The sequence below is a fragment of the Ursus arctos genome, unplaced genomic scaffold (genome assembly GCF_023065955.2).
Source record: "Ursus arctos isolate Adak ecotype North America unplaced genomic scaffold, UrsArc2.0 scaffold_37, whole genome shotgun sequence".
Taxonomy (NCBI): Eukaryota; Metazoa; Chordata; class Mammalia; order Carnivora; family Ursidae; genus Ursus; species Ursus arctos.
In genome coordinates this window covers 12,619,315-12,639,778 of record NW_026623053.1, presented here as the reverse complement: position 1 = coordinate 12,639,778, position 20,464 = coordinate 12,619,315, and the positions used below count along the sequence as shown (strand labels likewise).

Below are 20,464 nucleotides of genomic sequence, written 5' to 3'. Positions count from 1 at the left end.
CAAAGTATCTGTATTTAATAACAGCAGCTGAATATTTCAAAGCATTTTCTTGTCATTGTGCTTAGCTTTGTGTTTTAACAGCTTAAAAGAAACTCTTTTATAACATGAGATTGCCCTAAGATTAGAAATAGGTTTTTCATATTTTATTTATGCACATAGAAATTAAATTGTCTTTAAGTCATTTGGTTTTCTCTATTTTGACTATAGGATTCTAAGAGTAAGAAAACTTTGTGTTGGTAATTTTAAAGCACTAAAATGTTTATAAAGTTCGAGAATGTCAAGATAATGTTATACAGACAGAACTATGATTGATCCTGTGCATTTGTTATATGTGCTTTCTTTGAAACATTTTGCACCCAAATGCAAAGAGTGAGTTACTTCATTCACCTGAACATTGTTCTACCCTTGACAATATATTGCAGTCACTGGACAACTTTTTAAAATGTAGATTCTGATTTAGTAGTTTGGTATGCATGTATGTTGGGTATTGAAATTTTCAAAAACTCCTTAGGTAATTCTGACATGCAGCCAGGGTTAAGAACCACTGCTGTAAATGCTGTAAAATGATTGTGGGTTGATGGAGAGAGAGGAAAAGCATAGTTCTCAGCACTAGAAATTTCCACCATGTACACCCTCTCTGAAAGCATACAATAAATCAGCATTTTCGGATGTTCTATCTAGCTGTTTACTCAGTTAACTATAGATTTTTAATTTATCTAGACCGAAAACTTTGTTTCAGTATCTAATTTCATTCCAAACTAATAATTGTATGTTATAATCAATGCTACTTAGGCATACCAATTCAGTATTACTAAAAACAAGTCCTCTCCATCTTCCTGAAGATTGAGAATGTTTTATTGAGATCTTTGTCAGCATTTGGGAATAAAGGGTGGAGAAAAAATGGGGAGCTCTGGCAGTTCTGTGTACAGGTCAAGTTTTATTATAATGTAAAAAAAATCTTTATGTATTTTTAGTACTTACAGCATGATATAGTCCCACTGCTAACAGATGATTAAGATATGATCTTATAATGACATTTTAGGTTTTTAAAACCTGTGATCCTGACCATATGGTTATCCTTAATTTCTCTTTGTCATCTTTACCCTCCATAGTCTTCTCTGTAGGCAGTTCTTGAAACAAAGTTCCTTAAATATGATCTCGAAAAACAAAAAATTTTATGTATAATAACAACAATTAGAAGTGGCCTAAATGTCCCATACAAGGAAATAGGTTAAATGAAGTATTATATTGCCAGACTATATTATACTAATAGCTATTTAAAATTATTTCAGTATCATAGTTAATAAGATGGGAATAATGTTGAGGAAAAAGTATTTTAATAAAGTATACAATGTGATCCCAGTTTTGTAAAAGTAATACCCATATGTCTGTGTGGGGAAGACTAGAACAAATTTGCCAAAATGGTAATGGTGGCTCTTTCTAGATGATGGGATAAGGGATGAATTTTATTTTTCTTCATTTGCATTCCTCAATTTTTCAAACTTACTCTGATGAAGAGATTAACCTTGAAATAAGGAAGTACATATTTAAATAAATAGAGTACTTAGGGTTACTGTGGTTTCCCCAAAATATTTAGTGCTTCACCATGTTTATTACGTTCTTTGAGCTGATTTTATATATACTCCTTTCCCCAACTCATATACTGATAGCCTCATACCTTCCTTTTTTTCTAACTTCGTCCACAGTTGGATTTCTTAAAGTACAGTGCCCATATCTGTCTATTCTGTTTATCTTTTTGTTTTGTTTTCAGTTTTGTTTTTTTGTTGTTTTTTTTTTAAGTAGGCTTCACGCAGGGCTTGAACTCACAACCCTGAGATCAAGACATGTGCTGAGATCAGCAGTTGGACACTTAATGGATTGAACCACCCAGAGGCCCCTCTATTCTGTTTTGTTAACAAAATTGCTATTTGGAGAACTCTATTTAGGCCTTGTTACCTCAGTGGAATGATACAGATCTGATTAAGGGCTCAGGATATTTTATTGTAAGTACATGAGAGTTGGGTAAAAGTACATGCATGTGCCATCTTCAGGGAGTCATACTGAATGGCAAGTAGCAGGCTTTTTTTTTTTTTTTTTTAACTCATTGGATGTAGTTGGGCTTTATGATTTTTCAACAAACACATTTGACTGCCTACTACATGCCAAACACAGATACTAGAGATGAAGATAAATTAGAAGGTCCTATGCCTGCCATCAAGGTAGGTCACAACTGAAAAAATAATATTTTAGTTTTCCTGATTTAGAGGGAGAGAAGGGAGAAGTTTTTAAATATAGGGCTTAGAAACAGTGTTTTTAAACCTTGGAAGAATTAGTGGACAAGACAGGGTTGTTTATTTTATGGTTACATATTTTTAATCTGAACATAATGATTTAGAAGCCCTGTGCTACTTCTATGTGGAATCTAAAAAACAAACAAATAGAACAAAACACACTCTAAATACTGAGAACAAACTGATGGTTGCCACAGGGAGGGGGATGGCAGAATGGGCGAAATAGGGAAAGGGAATTAAGAGACGTGAGCTTCCAGTTATAAAATAAATAAGTCATGTGGATGAAAAGTACAGCATAGGTAATATAGTCAGTAATATTGTAATAACTTTGTATGATGACAAATGGTAACCGGACTTATTATAGTGATTACTTCATGGTGTATATAACTGTCAAATCACTATGTTATACGCCTGAAACTGATACATCATATGTCAACTATACTTCAATTTAAAAACAGTAAATTAATTAATTAAATGAAAGCTCTGTGCTGTAAGGACATGTAAAACAATTCACAGAAGCTACGTAAATAGCTAATGGATACATTCAATCCCAGACCAAAAATAATTTCTATATCCATCATAGTTAGAATTGTGAAAATTAGAAAATTTCTCTCTCCATCAGTAGAATGATTGAACAAATTGTAATACATGTGCACAGTAAAATTTGGCTTCATGAAAGTTACCGAAGAATAAGAATGATTTGAAAGATTCTTAGGAGGTAATGTTAAGTGAGAAACACAAGAGTTAAAATTATAGTAATGTATTGTGTGATCCTAAGTACATTTTAAAGTATAGCTGGAAGTTCAAAGAGCTGTTCTGATTCTCATTATAAACATAAGTTGGTGCTACCTTTCAGATAAAGCAATGTATTATTATTAAGAACAAAAAAGTTACAAGTAACTTTTAATATATCCTTTGTTTAGGGGTGCCTGCCTGGCTCAGTCAGTAGGACATGTGACTCTTGACCTCAGGGTTGTGAGTTGAGCCCCATATTAGGCATAGAATTACTTAAAAAAGAAGACATAGAGTTACTTAGAAAAGAAGAAAAAAATAAGATATCTTTGTTTAGCAAATAGTTATTGAGATAGAATTTGTCCAGGTAAATATTTATTAAGTGATAACTTTTGTGGGTTTTTTTATTCACATAATAATGCTTCTCATCCACCCAGAATGATACAAAATCAAAATGTTTTTGTATTTTTTATGATATATTTTCTTTTCCTAAAATGTTTTAGTATGTTCAGCAATAGTTTATTTCATTTTAGCTGTTTAGTGCAACAAAACAGATTAACAGTGTATACTCAGTAATGCCCGTTGGCTTACTTTATCTTTATTAACAAATTCACTGTCTTATATTTGCTTTTAAATCTTGTTGTTTCTGATTTTAGGCTTTTTGTACTGGAACAGCTTTTGGACAGTATAAAGCACACAAAAGGAGCTCGTCAACAAATAGTTCAGTTACATGTTGTTTCTTCACTCTCTAGTTTCTTGAAGGTAATTCTGTTTTTTTTTTTTTATTCTGGTGTTCACTTAATTTTTTTTTCTAACATATGGCCAACTAAGTAGGTTGGAGGAAGGTGTTTTTAAAGAACTGCTGCTTTTTTCTCTTCCCTTTTTTCCTAATCTCCTAATGAAAATGTTTCAGGATTTGTAATTCCCCTTTTACTTTTTCTCTATGTAAAACTTGTTAGTCAGAAATCAAACCTAAAGTCTTGGCTTACGACCATGCTTTAACCTACTCAACCTAATGTCCTATACCAGAGGTTGGCAGACTATGGCCTATGGGCCAAATCTGGCTTATTGTTGCCTTTATGGCTTGTTGTTTCTAACTAAAATGTAATACACTTCATTGGTTATTTTATGGAAATTTCTGTTGATGTTCTTTTGAACGCATATATACTATAGTGACAATTACCATATTGTTTAAACTTCTAAAGAACTTTCTGTGAAAAATCAAATTATTTTTGGGTGTTCAAATTCAACAAATTTCTGTTGATGTTCTTTTGAACGCATATATACTATAGTGACAATTACCATATTGTTTAAACTTCTAAAGAACTTTCTGTGAAAAATCAAATTATTTGTGGGTGTTCAGTGTTTATTTGTGTGCCTGTGCGTGTGTGTGTGTGTGTGTGTGTGTGTGTGTAAGTAGTAATCCAAGTATGAGCGTATTTGCTTAACCAGAGTATTCATTCCAAACTGGATTAGAAAATTTACTACAGGGGCGCCTGGATGGCTGTCTGTTAAGCTTCTGACTCTTGATTTCGGCTCAGGTATGATCCTCAGGGTCATGAGATCAAGCCCTGAGTCAGGCTCCACATTCGGCAGGGAGTCTCCTTGAGGTTCTCTCTCCCTCCACCTTTACCCCTCACCTCAGTTGCATTCGCTGTCAGGCTCTCTCTTTCTCTAAAATAAATAATTTTTTTTAAAAGGAAAAGGAAATTTACTACAATTGTAAGTTTGGATTATTTTTTACATATTTAGTATTTAGCTGGCTCCAAGGGAAATTTGGGTCCAGAAGAAGTGAGAAGACCTGCCCTAGCGTTGCTGATGGGAGCCCTAGAAAGTCCCAACCCCCTCTTGAGATGTGCAGCTGCAGAGGCATGGGCTAGATTAGCCCAAGTTGTTGATGATGGAGCTTTTACTGCTGCATTAGCTCAAGTTAGCTTTGACAAGTAAGTGAATTTCTTATTTAATATTCATAGTGTGTCAAAACTGGGTATAGCTTGTTGATTTTTTTGGAACTAGTGAAACTTCATTCTGGGAATTAACTGAGAAAACAATTGATAAACACAGATAACTTTCAAATGAAGAGTCAGCTCATCTTGAAACATAAAACTATTACTATTTTGGCTTCAGTTTTTATATAAGAAGAGAAAGATTACTAATATTGAGTGGTACAATTGGCTATCAGTGAAATGGACTCTGGGAATAAGACACTTATGGAGTTTCATCATATAAAATATAGATAATAGGTAGTTATAACAATCTGCTGCAAAGAGTAAAGGCTGTAGGCTGTCATGATCAGGAAGCATAAACTATGTTTTCATTTTTGCCAGCTCTGAGATCATGAGCAGAGAGTAAACCTCTCAGCTAATTTTCCTGTTTCCTTTTTTTTTTTTTTTAGCATTTTAAAATTTTAATTCAATTAATTAACATTTAATGTATTATTGGTTTCAGAGGTACAGGTCTGTGATTCATCAGTCTTACATAATACTCAGTGCTCATTACATGCCCTCCTTAATGTCCATCACCCAGTTACCCCATCCTTCCACCTCCCTCCCCTCCAGCAAACCTCAGTTTGTTTCCTGTGATTAAGTCTCGTAAGGTTTGTCCCCCTCTCTGGTTTTGGCTTGTTGTATTTTTTCTCTCTTCCCCTGTGATCCTCTGTTTTGTTTCTTAAATTCTATGTATCAGTGAGATCATATGATAATTGTCTTTCTCTGATTGTCTTATTTCACTCAGCATAATACCTACTGTTAGTTCCATCCAGGTCATTCTAATGGCAAGGTTTCATATTTTTTTGATGGCTCCGTAATATTCCTCTGTGTGTGTGTGTGTGTGTGTGTGTGTGTGTGTGTGTACACCACATCTTCTTTATCTATTCATCTGTCGATGGACATATGGGCTCTTCCCACAGTTTGGCTATTGTGGACATTGCTGCTATAAACATTGGGGTGTGGGTGCCCCTTTGGATCACTACATTTGTATCTTTGGGGTAAATATCCTCTACTTCAAATAGAAGGTTGTTAATACTACCCTGTATGCTTAACAGTGTTAAGGCAAATGAGATAATAAATATGAAAGTAATATGAAAGAATAAAACAACCACAAATAAAAGTTAATGGTTATATTAGTAATATATGTATATAAAGTTATATTTGTAGTAGTAGTAGTGGTAGTAGTAGTAATGCAAGTAGCACTTTGATCTTCCAGTTTACTAAATACATGTGACTGATGTGGTTAAGAGCTTGAAGTCTGGGGGTGCCTGGCTGGCTCAGTTGGTAGAGTGTGCAACTCTTGATATCAGGGTTGTAAGTTCAAGCCCCACGTTAGGTGTAGAGATTATAAATAAATAAACTTTAAAAAAAAGAGAGTTTGAAGTCCAGAGTCAGATTACTAAATTTGGTTCATATCCCATTCTTCCACTTAATAGTTGGTTACTTTATAAGAGTTATTTGGCTATCATTTTGTCCTCCTTATCTGTAAAACGGAACTGATAATAGTACAAATCTCAAGGTTGTTGGGAGGATTAAAAGACTAAATGTAAAACACTTAAATTAGCACAGAATGTGTAAGAAACCTCCTAATAAATGTTTATTTTTCTTACTATATTTAACTTTAAAATCAAAGTTCTTGAGTTGAAACTCTCTTTGTATGGAATTAAAGTATCTCAGGATTGTGAGTTTTTAAAATGTAATTTAATGACGCTCTCAACAAAGTAGATATGGAAGGAATATACCTCAGCATTAAGAAGACCATATATGACAAGCCCATAGCTATCACACTCCATGGTGAAAAGCTAAAAGGTTTTCCTCTAACATCAGGGGAAAAAAAGGACGCCCACTCTCTCCACTTTTATTCACCTTGGTTTTGGAAGTCTTAGCCATGCATTTAGACAAGAAAAAGAAATAAAGGACATCCAGATGAGAAAGGAAAAGGCAAAACTGTCACTCTTTGTAGATGACATAATATAAAATTAGAAAATTCTAAAGACTCCACCAAAAAACTATTAGAATTAAATGAATTCAGTAAAGTCACAGGATACAAAAATAACATACAGAAATCTGTTTCTATACATTAATAACAAGCTGTCAGAAAGAGAAATTAAAGGGGCGCCTGGGTGGCACAGTCGTTAAGCGTCTGCCTTCGGCTCAGGGCGTGATCCCGGCGTTCCGGGATCGAGTCCCACATCAGGCTCCTCCGCTGGGAGCCTGGTTCTTCCTCTCCCACTCCCCCTGCTGTGTTCCCTCTCTCGCTGGCTGTCTCTCTGTCACATAAATAAATAAAATCTTAAAAAAAAAAAAAAAGAAAGAGAAATTAAGGAGGGGCGTCTGGTTGGCTCAGTTGTTAAGCATCTGCCTTCGCCCCAGGGCATCATCCCAGGGTGCTGGGATGGAGCCCCACATCGGGCTCCCTGCTCCACTGGGAGCCTGCTTCTTCCTCTCCCACTCCCCCTGCTCGTGTTCCCTCTCTCGCTGGCTGTCTCTCTCTCTGTCAAATAAATAAAATCGAAAGAAAGAGAAGAAAAGAAAAGAAAAGAAAAGAAAAGAAAAGAAAAGAAAAGAAAAGAAAGAGTAAGAAAAGAAAGAGCAGGAAAGAAAGAAAGAAAGAAAGGAAGGAAGGAAGGAAGGAAGGAAGGAAGGAAGGAAGAGAAATTAAGGAAACAATCCCAATCACTATTGTCAATAAGAGTAAAATACCTAAGAATCAATTTCACCAAGGGAGTAAACAGCCTGTACACTGAAAACATTAAGACATTGTTGAAAGAAATTGAAGGTGACACAAATAAATGGAAAGATATACCATGCTCCACAAAAATGGCATGCAAATTCATGAAGTGTTCCATATTTTGATACACACACACACATACACAGTATGCTCATGAATTGTAAGATTTAATATTGTTAAAATATCCATACTACCCAAAGCAATCTACAGATTCAGTGTAATCCCCATCAAAATACCAATGACATTTTTCACAGTGCTAGAACAAAAAAATCCCTGAAATTTGTATGAGACCACTAAAGATCCCAAATAGCCAAAGCAGTCTTAGAAAGAATAAAGCTGGAGGTATGCTGATTTCAAACTATATGACAAAGCGATAGTAATTAAAACAGTATGTTACTGGCATAAAAACAAACACAGATCAGTGTGTTAGTCCAGAAATAAACCCACACATAACTAGTCAATTAATTTGACAAAGGAATCAAGAATGTATAATGGGAGAGAAATGGGCTACTGGTTGGCTCAGTCAGTAGAGCATGCAACTCTTGATCTTGGGGCCGTAAGTTCAAGCCCCACTTTGGTCATAGTTACTTTAAAAACAAACAAAACAATGGGGGAAAACAGTCTGTTTAATAATTGTGTTGGGGAAACAAGACAGCTACACGCAAAAAAAATTGAAACTGAACCACTATCTTACATTGTATACAAAAATAAATTCTGAGTGGATGAAAGACTTGAAGTAAGACCAGAAACCATAAAACTCCTAGAAGAAAACATAGGCAGTAAATTCTTTGACATTAATCTTAGCAGTAATATTTAGCGGGAAGGACGTCAAGCTCCTCAGGCAATGGCAACAAAAGCTGAAACAAACAAATAGAATTACATCAAACTAAAAAGCTTTTGTACAGGGCACCTGGGTGGCTCCGTTAAGCGTCTGCCTTCGGCTCAGGTCATGATCCCAGAGTCTTGGGATTGAGTCCTGCATCAGGATCCCTGCTCAAGGGCAGTCTGCTTCTCCCTCTCCCTCTGCCTGCCGCTCCCCTTGCTTGTGCTGTCTCTCAGTCTCTCAAATAAAATCTTAAAAAATAATAAAAATAAAAAGCTTTTGTACAATGAAGGAAACCATTCACAAAACAAAAAGGCAACCTATGAATGGTGGAAGATATTTGCAAATCATATATGTGGTAAGGGGTTAATATCCAAAATATATAAAGAACTTAAACAACTTAATGTCAAAAACCTGATTTAAGGGGCGCCTAGGTGGCGCAGTCGTTAAGTGTCTGCCTTTGGCTCAGGGCGTGATCCCGGCATTCCGGGATCGAGTACCACATCGGGCTCCTGCGCTGGGAGCCTGCTTCTTCCTCTCCCACTCCCCTGCTGTGTTCCCTCTCTCGCTGGCTATCTCTCTGTCAAATAAATAAATAAAATCTTTAAAAAAAAAAACACAAAAAAACCTGATTTTAAAAAAATGGGCAGAGGACCAAATAGACGTTTTTCCAAAGAAGACACGCAGATGGCCAACAGGCACTTGAAGAGCTTCTCCACATCATTAATCATCATGGAAATGCAGATCAAAACCACAGAGAGACATCACCTCACACTTGTCTAATTGGCTCGTATCCAAAAGACAGTAACAAGTGTTGAGTAGGATGTGGAGAAAAAAATTCCCACCATACACTGTTGGTGGTAATATAAATTGGTGCAGCCACTATGGAAAATATTGTGGCGGTTCCTCAAAAAATATAAAATACAGTCCAGCAGTTCCACTGCTGAGTATTCATTCAAAGGAAATGAAAACATTCATTAAAAGAGATATATGCACTCCTGTGTTCATTGCAGCATTATTTACAATACCCAAAATATGGAAGCAACCTGTGTCTATTAATAAATGAATGGATAAAGAAGATGTAGGGGCGCCTGGGTGGCACAGCAGTTGAGCGTCTGCCTTCGGCTCAGGGCGTGATCCTGGCGATCTGGGATCGAGCCCCACATCAGGCTCTTCTGCTATGAGCCTGCTTCTTCCTCTCCCACTCCCCCTGCTTGTGTTCCCTCTCTCGCTGGCTGTCTCTGTCTCTGTCGAATAAATAAATAAAATCTTTAAAAAAAAAAAAAAAAAGATGTTGTGTGTAATATTAGCCATAAAAAAGAAGGAAATCTTGCCATTTGTGACAACATGGGTGGACCTAGAGGGTATTATGCTCAGTGAAATAAGAGAGAAAGACAAATACCATGTGATTTCACTTATATGTGAAAAAGAAATGAACGAACAAACTAACATAGATAGAAGAAATAAACTGTTGGTTGCCACAGAGGAGAGGGGGGCGCAAAACGGGTGAAGGGAATTAAGAGATCCAGACTTCCAGTTATAAAATAAATAAGTCATGGGATGTAATGTGTAACATAGAATATAGTCAATAATATTGCAGAAACTTTGTATGGTAACAGATGGTAACTAGACTTACTGTGGAGAGTATTTCATAACGTATAAAAATACCAAATCACTATGATGTATGCCTGAAACTAACAGGATATTGTGTGTTGGTTGTACTTCAACTTGTAAAAAGTAACTTAACAGTAAAGTAATAATGCTTGTCTTACAAATTTAGTGTATCTCTGAAAAACAATGAAATTGTTCATACTTAAATAATCGTTAATAATGTGAAGACATTTTTATTTAAAATGTTTTTCTTTTTAGGTCATTTCAGAATTTTTTTTATCAGTTAACAGTAAATATATTTTTGAATTTTGCAGCTATTTATACAAAATGTTTTGCCTGAGTGACAGTGTACATGCATTAGTTTTGTTCAGTGATTATTATTTATTTCCATAATTATAGACTGAAATCAGCAAGGGATGTGGTTACCAGAACAGGATACTCATTGGCTTTGGGATCCCTGCATAGATATTTAGGAGGAATAAGTTCTTCTCAACATTTGAATGCTTGTGTTGGAATCCTTTATACTTTGTCTCAGGACAGTACTTCTCCTGATGTGCAGGTAAATACCCCAATGTGATATATTCTTGAAATTCATGATTTGTATATAATGCAGATTATTTTTATAGACCATTAGTAATTCATAAATAATCCCCCCCCGATAAATATCCAAACCATTGTTAACCTTGATGGCTTTTGAAATTCCAATCTCACTATCTTTACTTCACACTCAGAGTTTCTAAAGTCAAATTCAGTATCTTTTTCTGAAAATGGATCTTCCTTCCATCTTAATAATAACATTTACTATTTTGGAGAGCTTAATAGGTACCAAGGATTGTTTTATATTCTTCTACAACATTAACATATTTAAGCCTCACAGCAATCTAGGCTGTGTATTCCCCTTATACAAAAAGAAAACTGGAATTTATAGAAACTAAGTAACTTGCTCACAACTGAAAGCTAAGCTAATTAATCATGGCATCAGTTCAAGAACACAAGTCATGAACTCTAAACCTATGTTCTTAACCCATTTACTGTATTATTGTACACATCTTACCCATTTCAGTTAAAATCCTCATTCTCTTGATATCTTAATCAAATCTTGAATGATTATTACTATTCCTGCTCTTCTTCTCCCCTTATCTCTGCCTCCCTGTGTGTTCCTAATTACTATAGTAATATTTTTAGGTTCTTTTCAGCTCCCCCTAGATGTGAAGACCCCTTTGTTTTCCTGAAAGACTTTCATCTTGCCACTTCCCTTCCAAAAATCTGGGGAAACTGCTTATTGCTTCATCACCTCATTCAAGTCCTGTCAACTGACCCAGGAACCTTGTCAATTATTACCCCAAAGTACTGGTTTATAGATTATCTGCATATTTTCATCCTACATGTGCCTTTCTCATATCTGCACTTATATTTTTCCTATTGTTCTTTTCCCTTACTATTCCTATCTCATAATCCAAATTTTCTAGTGTTCTGAGATCCAGTTTAACTACATTCTCGTCAAATTTCAGCATCCCTAATCCACAGTTAGCTCTCATTCTTTGGATTACCGTATTACAAATAGTCTCCGCCTCATCATCATCCAATAGTTGACTAAGTTAACCTCTATGGTGTTCCATTCTTTCATCCTCCTTTATTATTGCACTCTTGCTTTTATTTATTGTATTTCTCTTCTTCCCCTTTAAGAAGTCTGTTGTGAATACACATACTATTATATCAAATACTTTTTTGTTGATTAAATGCTTTTAGTGGCTTCCACTGTCATCAAATCTGGCTCTTCTTGATTACTGTTATCTCTTAACAGTGTATTTTTGTAGCATTCAAAGTACTATAAGCTTTCTTTGGTAAGGGGTAAAACTTTCTCAGTTTCCTAAAGGGAGAACTTTTTATGTACTTAAAACATACATAGAAGTAGAATATACTCTAGGGGCGCCTGGGTGGCACAGCGGTTAAGCGCCTGCCTTCGGCTCAGGGCGTGATCCCGGCGTTTCGGGATCGAGCCCCACGTCAGGCTCCTCTGCTATGAGCCTGCTTCTTCCTCTCCCACTCCCCCTGCTTGTGTTCCCTCTCTCGCTGGCTGTCTCTATCTCTGTCAAATAAGTAAATAAAATCTTAAAAAAAAAAAAAAAAAGAATAAAAAAAAAGAAGTAGAATATACTCTAAGGACCCTATTATACCTATCATCTGACTGCATTGGTTATCAGTATATAACCGCTTGTTTCATTCATTCGTTCTTTTGTTCATTCATTCATTGGTGGCTTAAACAACAGAAATTTATTTTCTCATGGTTCTGGAGGCTAGAATTCCAAGAACAAAGTGTCAGCCAGTTTGATTTCTTCTGAGCCTTCTTTGCTTGGCTTTCAGGTGGTCACCTTCTCATTGTGTCTTCACATGGTCTTTTCCTCTGTGCTTATGCATCTGTAGTGTCACTCTGTCCAGATTTTCTCTTCTTAGGACACCAGTCACATTGGGTTAGGGCCCACCCTAAGAGCCTCATTTTAACTTCTTTAAAGACCCTATCTCCAAAGACAGCCCCATCCTGAGGTACTGGGAGAGGCTTGTTAATTTAAACCAGAGTTGACAAACGTATTTTATTAAGAGCCACATAGTGAATTGTGTACACTTTACACGTCATACAGTCTCTGTCAGCTGCACAATTCTGCCATTGTAGCGGTAAAGCAGCCATAAATATTTTAAATAAATGAGCATGACTGTGTTTCAGTAAAGCTTTATTTATAAAAACATGTGGCAGGTCAGATCTGGCTCAAAGGCATTTCATTTGTTTAATAAAGAAATATTTATATATAGAATATATACTTATTTTGTACCTATACTTATTTTTATATGTTTATGAAAGTGCACTTGTCTTAAGTGTGCATCTCTGTGAATAAAGTATACAAACTAAATACACCATGTAACCAGCACCTAGATCAAGAAATAGAACATTATCAATACCCCAAACGCTCTCCTCATGTTCTCTTCTAGTTACTACCTGTCCCACCAAGGATAACCACTATCCTAATTTGCAACATCATATATTAGTTTTGCCTGCTTTTATACTTTATATCAATGGAATCATATGGTATGTACTCTTTTATGTCTGGCTTTCTTCAACATTATGTTCAAGAGATTGTCCATATTACTGCATGTAATTGTAGATTTTGTTGAATATTTATTTATTTTGAATCTTTTAAAAACTGGGATTTTTGTTCACATAGATTAAACAATAAACAATTTTCAACAAACTAGATTCAGTTCAGGCTGTTAGCTAAAGAACCAAACATAGGCTTGGAATTCCTAGTGTGGAGATTTCAGTTTACCACTCTAAATTAGATGATTGTCTTTCATTGTTTTTTACTGAATATGTGAAGAGAAATCTTTTCTTAAACTTCTTATGTTCCCTCTTTCTCTTTATGTTCTCTGTTTCTCTTTCCAGGTTAGCAATAGCACACAAGTAACTTTACTTTGCTGTTACTTTATCACTTGCTTCAACAAAGAACAATTCATTGTGTTTTATGTTTCTTAATGCTGCTGTAGCATTTTAAATTGTTTTTCTCTGTCTTCACAGACCTGGGCGCTACATTCGCTATCATTGATAATTGATTCTGCTGGCCCACTCTATCATATGCATGTGGAACCCACCCTTTCTCTTATTATAATGTTATTGTTAAATGTGCCTCCTACTCATGCTGAAGTTCACCAAAGTCTTGGTCGCTGTTTGGATGCACTTATTACTACATTGGGTCCAGAGCTACAGGGTATGCATAGCTCATTTTGTGAAGTTTTACATTAAAAATGTACATAAAAAAATGAATTCATTTCTTACTACTGACTCAAATACTTGTCAGTGAAGTGCACTTTAGCACAATGTTCTATGCAAATCCATGGGCAGAATGTTAAGAGTCATCTTGGGAAGAAGGTTTTGACTCCTGAATGTTGATATAGTAGAAAATAACATAGAAATGAGGAAACTTAATGTAAGCTCCACCACGGCTTAACTGGGTGACTTTTGGAATATCCTTGGTCTTTGGTTTCCTTCTCTATCAAATGAGGGAAAAGTTGAAAAGCCTTTGTGATTGACACATAGTAGGTGATCATATATTTTGTAAAATGCCATTCAGTGTGATTTCTCTTTACCTTGAAAAGACAAGGAGTACCATATTTAGAAAGATTAGATATATTTTTTAAATGCTTCCCTTAACAATTGAGGTGATAGACATTAAGTGGAATAGTTTAATGAACTCATCTCTTCTAAGAAGTGACTAAGTCCCAAAGCTCAGATAATCTGATCTGTTCAAATGCAAAGTCTATGATTTTAATATTTGAAAGCAACTCAACTAATACAAGCAGGGCTAAGTTGATTAGCCATTTCTAATTCTACTTTTTATGAAAATTTTATATAACCTAGTCTTAGGTTCTTGTTTACCTAATAATTTATGCTGACATAAATTTTTCAGAGTAAGAATAACTAACATAACCTAAAAATCTGTCATCTGGATTATCCCTGCTTTTGTAGAAGAAATTTACTTCACAGATCCTGAAGTTTAAAATCGGTATAAAAAAAAATTTTAAACCTAGTAATATATGTTTAAAGAGGAATGGTTTCATAGACCAATTATTCAAAGCTCTCTGCTTTCATTTTAGGTAATAGTACTTCCATTTCCGCCTTAAGGACTTCCTGTCTTTTGGGTTGTGCAGTGATGCAAGATAACCCAGACTGCCTTGTTCAAGCTCAGGCCATTTCTTGTCTTCAGCAGCTTCATATGTTTGCTCCAAGACATGTCAACCTGTCTAGCTTGGTCAGCTGCCTTTGTGTGAGTATAAAATTATCAGTGAGTTCTTAGTTTTTATTCATTGGAAACTTAGGTTTATTTTAATTCTTCTCTAGTCTGTGTACAATAGCTATTTTCTCTCAGTTCTAGTCTTCTTTAGGGGGTAGGGTCAACTTTTGTATAATCACATCTTAAACCTCTCATATATTGATTCATTTTTCTTCTCAATGTTGAACTTAACATTTGGAATATTTATCCATTAGTCAATAAACATATATAGGGTGCTTATGTCCCAGATACTGTATAAATGCCATAGGACATGGAAAAATTTATGTGATGTCTTTGTTTTTTCCTTCCTTTTTTCCACATAATTACATATAAAGTTCTCTCCACCCCAGATGGGCAAATAACATTTTTCCTTAGTATTCTAGTGGCATATCCATCAATATCTGGGTTTTAATAATATGTTTGATAAATATGGCAAGATGAATGCTAAAAGTTCTGGTGAAGTAGTTCATAATCGTCAATGGTTTTAAGATTTACCTTGAGTATCACCAGTTGCTATCTGGACTTGCCTCAAAAATGGAGTTACATTTGGAATTAAAACAACACCATTGCTCTTAAACGTTTTCTGCCCCTAGAATGTCCACAACACACTTCCATTAGTAACATGACAGTTGAGAATCATTACTTTAGACTTTTCATTTATAAGCTTGAGGTAGGATATGTAGCATTTCAGACCTTGAAAGAACCTCAAATGTCATTAAATCCAACCTTCCTAATAAAAAAGATAAATCAAGGACCAAAAAGTCAAATAATTTGTCCAAGGTAACATACCTAGGTATAGTGGTAGCTCTAAGTCTAGAATCCAGGTTTCTCAACTTGTTGTTCAGTCCCCATTTCTTTATTTCTTAGTGACTTTATACTTATGGTTAGCTCTTAATCTCAGTTCTACCACCTCCTAGCTTTGTAGCCTTAGGGAAGTCCCACAACCTCTTCCAGCCTTAGTTACCTTGTCTATAGAACACAAGGATTACACACAATGCCACCTGTAAAGGTACATGTCCCAGGCACTTAATAACCAACCACTCAATACATAGTAGTTTTTATTTTCTTAACATATAACTTATACATTATATTAATCTTTATAGTGATTTTCACAGAGTTATGTAAGACTCTTAAGAAGAGGATGCAGCTGACTTTTCTGATAGAAACTTGTTTCCTGTCTGGGTTAAACATGTTTTGGAGAAAATAACACTAACTGAAAAAAGGATTTTACCTTTACCTTCCTTTTCCCTAGGAATATTACTCTTTCTGTTCCAAGAACCATCACCAAATCAGTTACTGAAAAATAGCCACTGCTTTGCAAGTTGATCAGACTTTGACTCTCCATTATACTGCCCTCTTTTTTTCTTAAATGATACTAGAAATTGTCCATTGGCAGCCTTTTGAAATTTGTTTAAGTGATGCATGAATTCATTTACTAAGTTTATTGAGAAAGAAAAAGCAAAACTTACCACTAATTCTTGATGTATTAGATCTGATCAAATTTGTTACTCTTTTTTTTCCCCCCAGATTGAGAAAAGTTACATATAAAGAAGAATAGAGACCACTATCAGATTTTTGTTTTAGGAACACTCAGAGCAATTAAGAAAACCAAAATTAACAATTAAGAAGTCTTATTTATGTTACTGTTATTTAAGCTGTGAAGTGATTCTTTCTTATACAGAAATCATTTAAAAATTGCTGTCACTATAGTTTGTTAATTTTGTCTTAATTTTTTTGGTAAGCTTTTATTCTGAATTTATTAGATTGAATTCATTATATTTTAGAGTATTCCCTGTACTAAGAAAATTGCTTTTGGTTTCCTTTTTAACAACTTTATGATCAGATTTTCTTTTGTACAGAGAATTTAATTATGTAGCATGAAATGTTTTCATATTAATTGAAACACCCTGAATATTCAGAATACATTTCATCATTAGGAAAGAATCTTACTAGAAAGAGTTTTCTTCTAACTGCATGCTGTTTAACTTCCATTCTGAACTTGGTCTTAGCTACGCCAGCAATTTTGAGTACTCTCAGTTTTAAAAGTTGGCTTCCAAGAATAAAAAATCTATAATTAACTTGTGGTGAAGTAAACCATTAACTTTGTCCCTTGCTGGACACCTGTTCATGTGAATGCAATCCAGATCACTTCTTTAACACTCATGTCTACTTGATCTGGCTTTTGTTATTGAGGCTTAATGAGAGATTCCAGAGGAAAACTTAATTACACAAATGTACATTTTTAAGTTATTGAATATTTTATATCTTTACATCTTGAGTTGACTGTTTCCGAGGTCTTAGCTCAACTCATATTTTAAAGTTGGAAAATGAAGTAATTGTGGCATATTTTTAAAGCTGAAGCTAAGCCAATTTGAATGATAGCTCTATCAATATTTATATTTTAATGCTTAGCTGACTGTTGTCAAAGTCATCCTAGTATTTATCTTTTGGTTTTGTCATGACCGGTCTGTCATTTGTTTTTGTGCAGGAGATCTTGTTGGATAATTCTGTGTTGGTAGGTCCCTGACCCTCAATTCCTAACCTTTTTTTGAGGTTTGCAGTGCTGTTTCTTTGTGTCATTTTTTTGGTTGTAGATGTTCTTGTTTTCCCCTGCATCTCTTTGTTTAAGCTAACCATTAATGCAAAGTCCAGTATTTGTAGCATGTTACATGGTGTTTATTTAATACCACTGTAAACAAATCCTCCCTAACCTTCTCCAGCTGGTGCACTCACTCCTTGCACTTAATTTTGCATCATTTTGATTTATATATTCATTTCAGAAAGGAATCATAATTACGGTTTGACTCGTTTCTATATTTTGCCTGCTTGGTTTGTTTGCCTTAACTCACTCTATTCCTCTTCCCTATATAAATGCTGGAGAATGACATGGAGATACTAAGTGTTCCATTTTGCTTTGTGTGACCGCCTTCAATCTTTTTTCTACCAAACGAGTAAAGAGTACTTTTAAGCATGCTTTCTCTAAAAGAGTGTTTGACCAGCCTGAATAAATGCTGCACCTGCCTTGTATTATATGCTTGTAAAACTCCAGTGAAAATAACTAGTAGATTCATTAATTTTTCTTTCAAATTGCCTTGTAGAATGCTTTTTTTTGTCGTCGTTGTAAAATACAGCTGTAATTTTGGGCATGAATAAATTTAATCTTTTCACATTTTAACTCCTCTCTCATCCTATGTACTAGTTTCTAACAATGGTTCTCTAATGTGACTGGAATGACATTAACTTGAGACTTCGTGAATGGCATTCCTCTTTCCACTTTTGAGTTCATGATATGACTTGAGGGTATAATAGAATATATTTATAAAGCAGCTCCCATTCATATGTTTCACTGATGATGCATTCACAAATCTTTTCTGTCTTTTGGCTTCTGATAAAATTTAGGTTTCACTCTCTTTGCATGTGTTTCTTATATATCAAAAGCCAGCTATCACCACCTACTCTTTTTCTCCGAATTTATCCTCTGCTCTTTTCAACAAACTCACCTACTTCAGTCCTTTCTCACATACACCAGATCTCAATAAAGATCACTGTAAGAACTATGCCGTTTCTTCTCACATTTTGCTTGGAAAATCAGTAGTGTAAGACACATATTCACTTCATAAACCACACGAAACTGGTGTTTACTTTCATAGTTAGAAAAAAACGAATTTCAAAAACTCTATACTTTATTCTACTTATGAATCACTGAGTAAGAATTTGTGTCCGGAACCTTTGACTTGTTTTAATTGTTCATTTAAGGTATATCACAATCATCATCATTTACTGCAGTAGATACAACCTGTTGAGATTACACTGTTCAGATACTTCTAAGTAAAAAGAATATGTATTGAGTCTGTCATTTTGAGCAAAAATATTCTATATCTCTAAAATATGTACACATCTATGTACGTATATGCACATCCATATATAAGTAGATATACATATATGTAAAATTTGTTGTCTATAATGTGTGTCTCTATGGAGTGTTTTTGGTGAATATGTTTTCTGAGTAAAACTCTTTTCTGCCTTTATATGAAAATGCATTTGCTTACTCTGTATGGCATCTGAATAAAATACTATTGATAGAGACTGTTAATAATAGTTAATGATAACTAACATTTATTGAGCACTCACTATTTGCCAGGTGCTGTGCTAAGCCCTTTTGCATGTTTCTTTGTGTTAATTTTGCAACAGCCCTGTGACATGGGGTAGTGTTATTTCCATTTTACAAATAAGGAAACTAAGGCACGGAGAGGTTAAATAATTTGCCCAAGGTTACACAGCTAGTAAGTGGTTGATCTGGGACTCAAACTGAGGCAGTTTGACTCGAGCCTCCCTTTTAACCAGTATGCTATACTGCTTGTATAGATTTATATAAATTTCTATTTAGATAATCATAAAACATTATAATGTTGCATGAGCGCAAATGTATGAGATACAAATAAATTTTCAATTGTATTTCTTTTATCTCAAAACTATATTTACTCATGTAAACTTTGTGTCTTCTAACACTCAAGAGGCTTCTGCTTGGATTCGTTTATGAATATTGGCATAATCAAGTACATGTGCTACTCTTAAGCTATGTCTAAGTTGTAATAAAAAATACGTACTGGAATAGTTTGAAGAAGTTTCTGTGTATTTAATAAACTGCATCTAGCACAGTGATGGGCTAGACAGAATCAGGAAGGATCCAGTGAATGTCTATTAGACTTATTGTAAGTGGTACCAAGATTTTCAGCTCTTTCATTTCCCAAATGGTATTTTTCAGGTGAATCTTTGTAGTCCCTATTTGTTATTGAGAAGAGCAGTACTGGCTTGTTTACGTCAGCTTGTACAGAGAGAAGCAGCTGAAGTTTCAGAACATGCTGTTATGCTTGCTAAGGATAGCAGAGACGAGTTGACTCCAGGTAATTCTTTTTTATCAGCATTATCTCCAGCTCAAATGATTGTTTTAATCTTAAATCTTCTATATAAACATGAGTTTTTTAAATGAAATTTGAAAGTTAATACATTATGTCTTAAACCTGCTACAAGAGACAGTTGCTAACAATTTCTGTTATTCCAACCATTGATGTTACTGGTTTAGAGCAATGGTTTTCAAAGTTAGGCCCCTGAACTAGCAATATCCGCCTCACTGAGAACTTCTTAGAAATGCAGATGATTGGGCCCTATCACAAATCTGCTTAACCAGAAATCTGGGATTGGAGCCCAGCGATCTGTTACCTATTTTATAATCCGTGTTAATGAATTTGAGAGCCTCTCAAATTTTAGAGCAAGTTTTTTCACAACAATTAATTGAAGTTGGATTTAGCCTTTAAGTAATTTACCGTAGGTGCTTTCTTCCTCTGAAATCTCATTTAATAAAACTTATCATAGATGAGTCTTCTTCAGATTAGAGGGTTTTTTATGCATCTTCTTTATTTTAGAGCTGAATTAAAGGATTTCTTAGACGGTGAGATTTAAGTATGTAT

The 20,464-nt window shown here is 34.8% G+C and overlaps 1 protein-coding gene across 13 annotated transcripts in view; it reads left to right on the top strand.

The window, feature by feature from the left end:
- Window positions 1-20,464, top strand: part of HEATR5A (HEAT repeat containing 5A) — a 106,979-nt gene that overhangs the window by 51,458 nt on the left and 35,057 nt on the right. For 8 of the 13 annotated variants that reach the window (XM_044389450.3, XM_044389446.3, XM_057306459.1 and 5 more), the window contains 7 exons: window positions 3,680-3,785; window positions 4,776-4,966; window positions 10,576-10,735; window positions 13,745-13,934; window positions 14,821-14,990; window positions 17,485-17,511; window positions 19,762-19,900. In XM_044389450.3, coding sequence (XP_044245385.2) covers window positions 3,680-3,785; window positions 4,776-4,966; window positions 10,576-10,735; window positions 13,745-13,934; window positions 14,821-14,990; window positions 17,485-17,511; window positions 19,762-19,900 — 983 coding nt within the window. The remainder of the gene's footprint in view (window positions 1-3,679; window positions 3,786-4,775; window positions 4,967-10,575; window positions 10,736-13,744; window positions 13,935-14,820; window positions 14,991-17,484; window positions 17,512-19,761; window positions 19,901-20,464) is intronic. The other 5 variants (XM_048222383.2, XM_026513554.4, XM_057306464.1 and 2 more) reach the window with 1 other exon arrangement.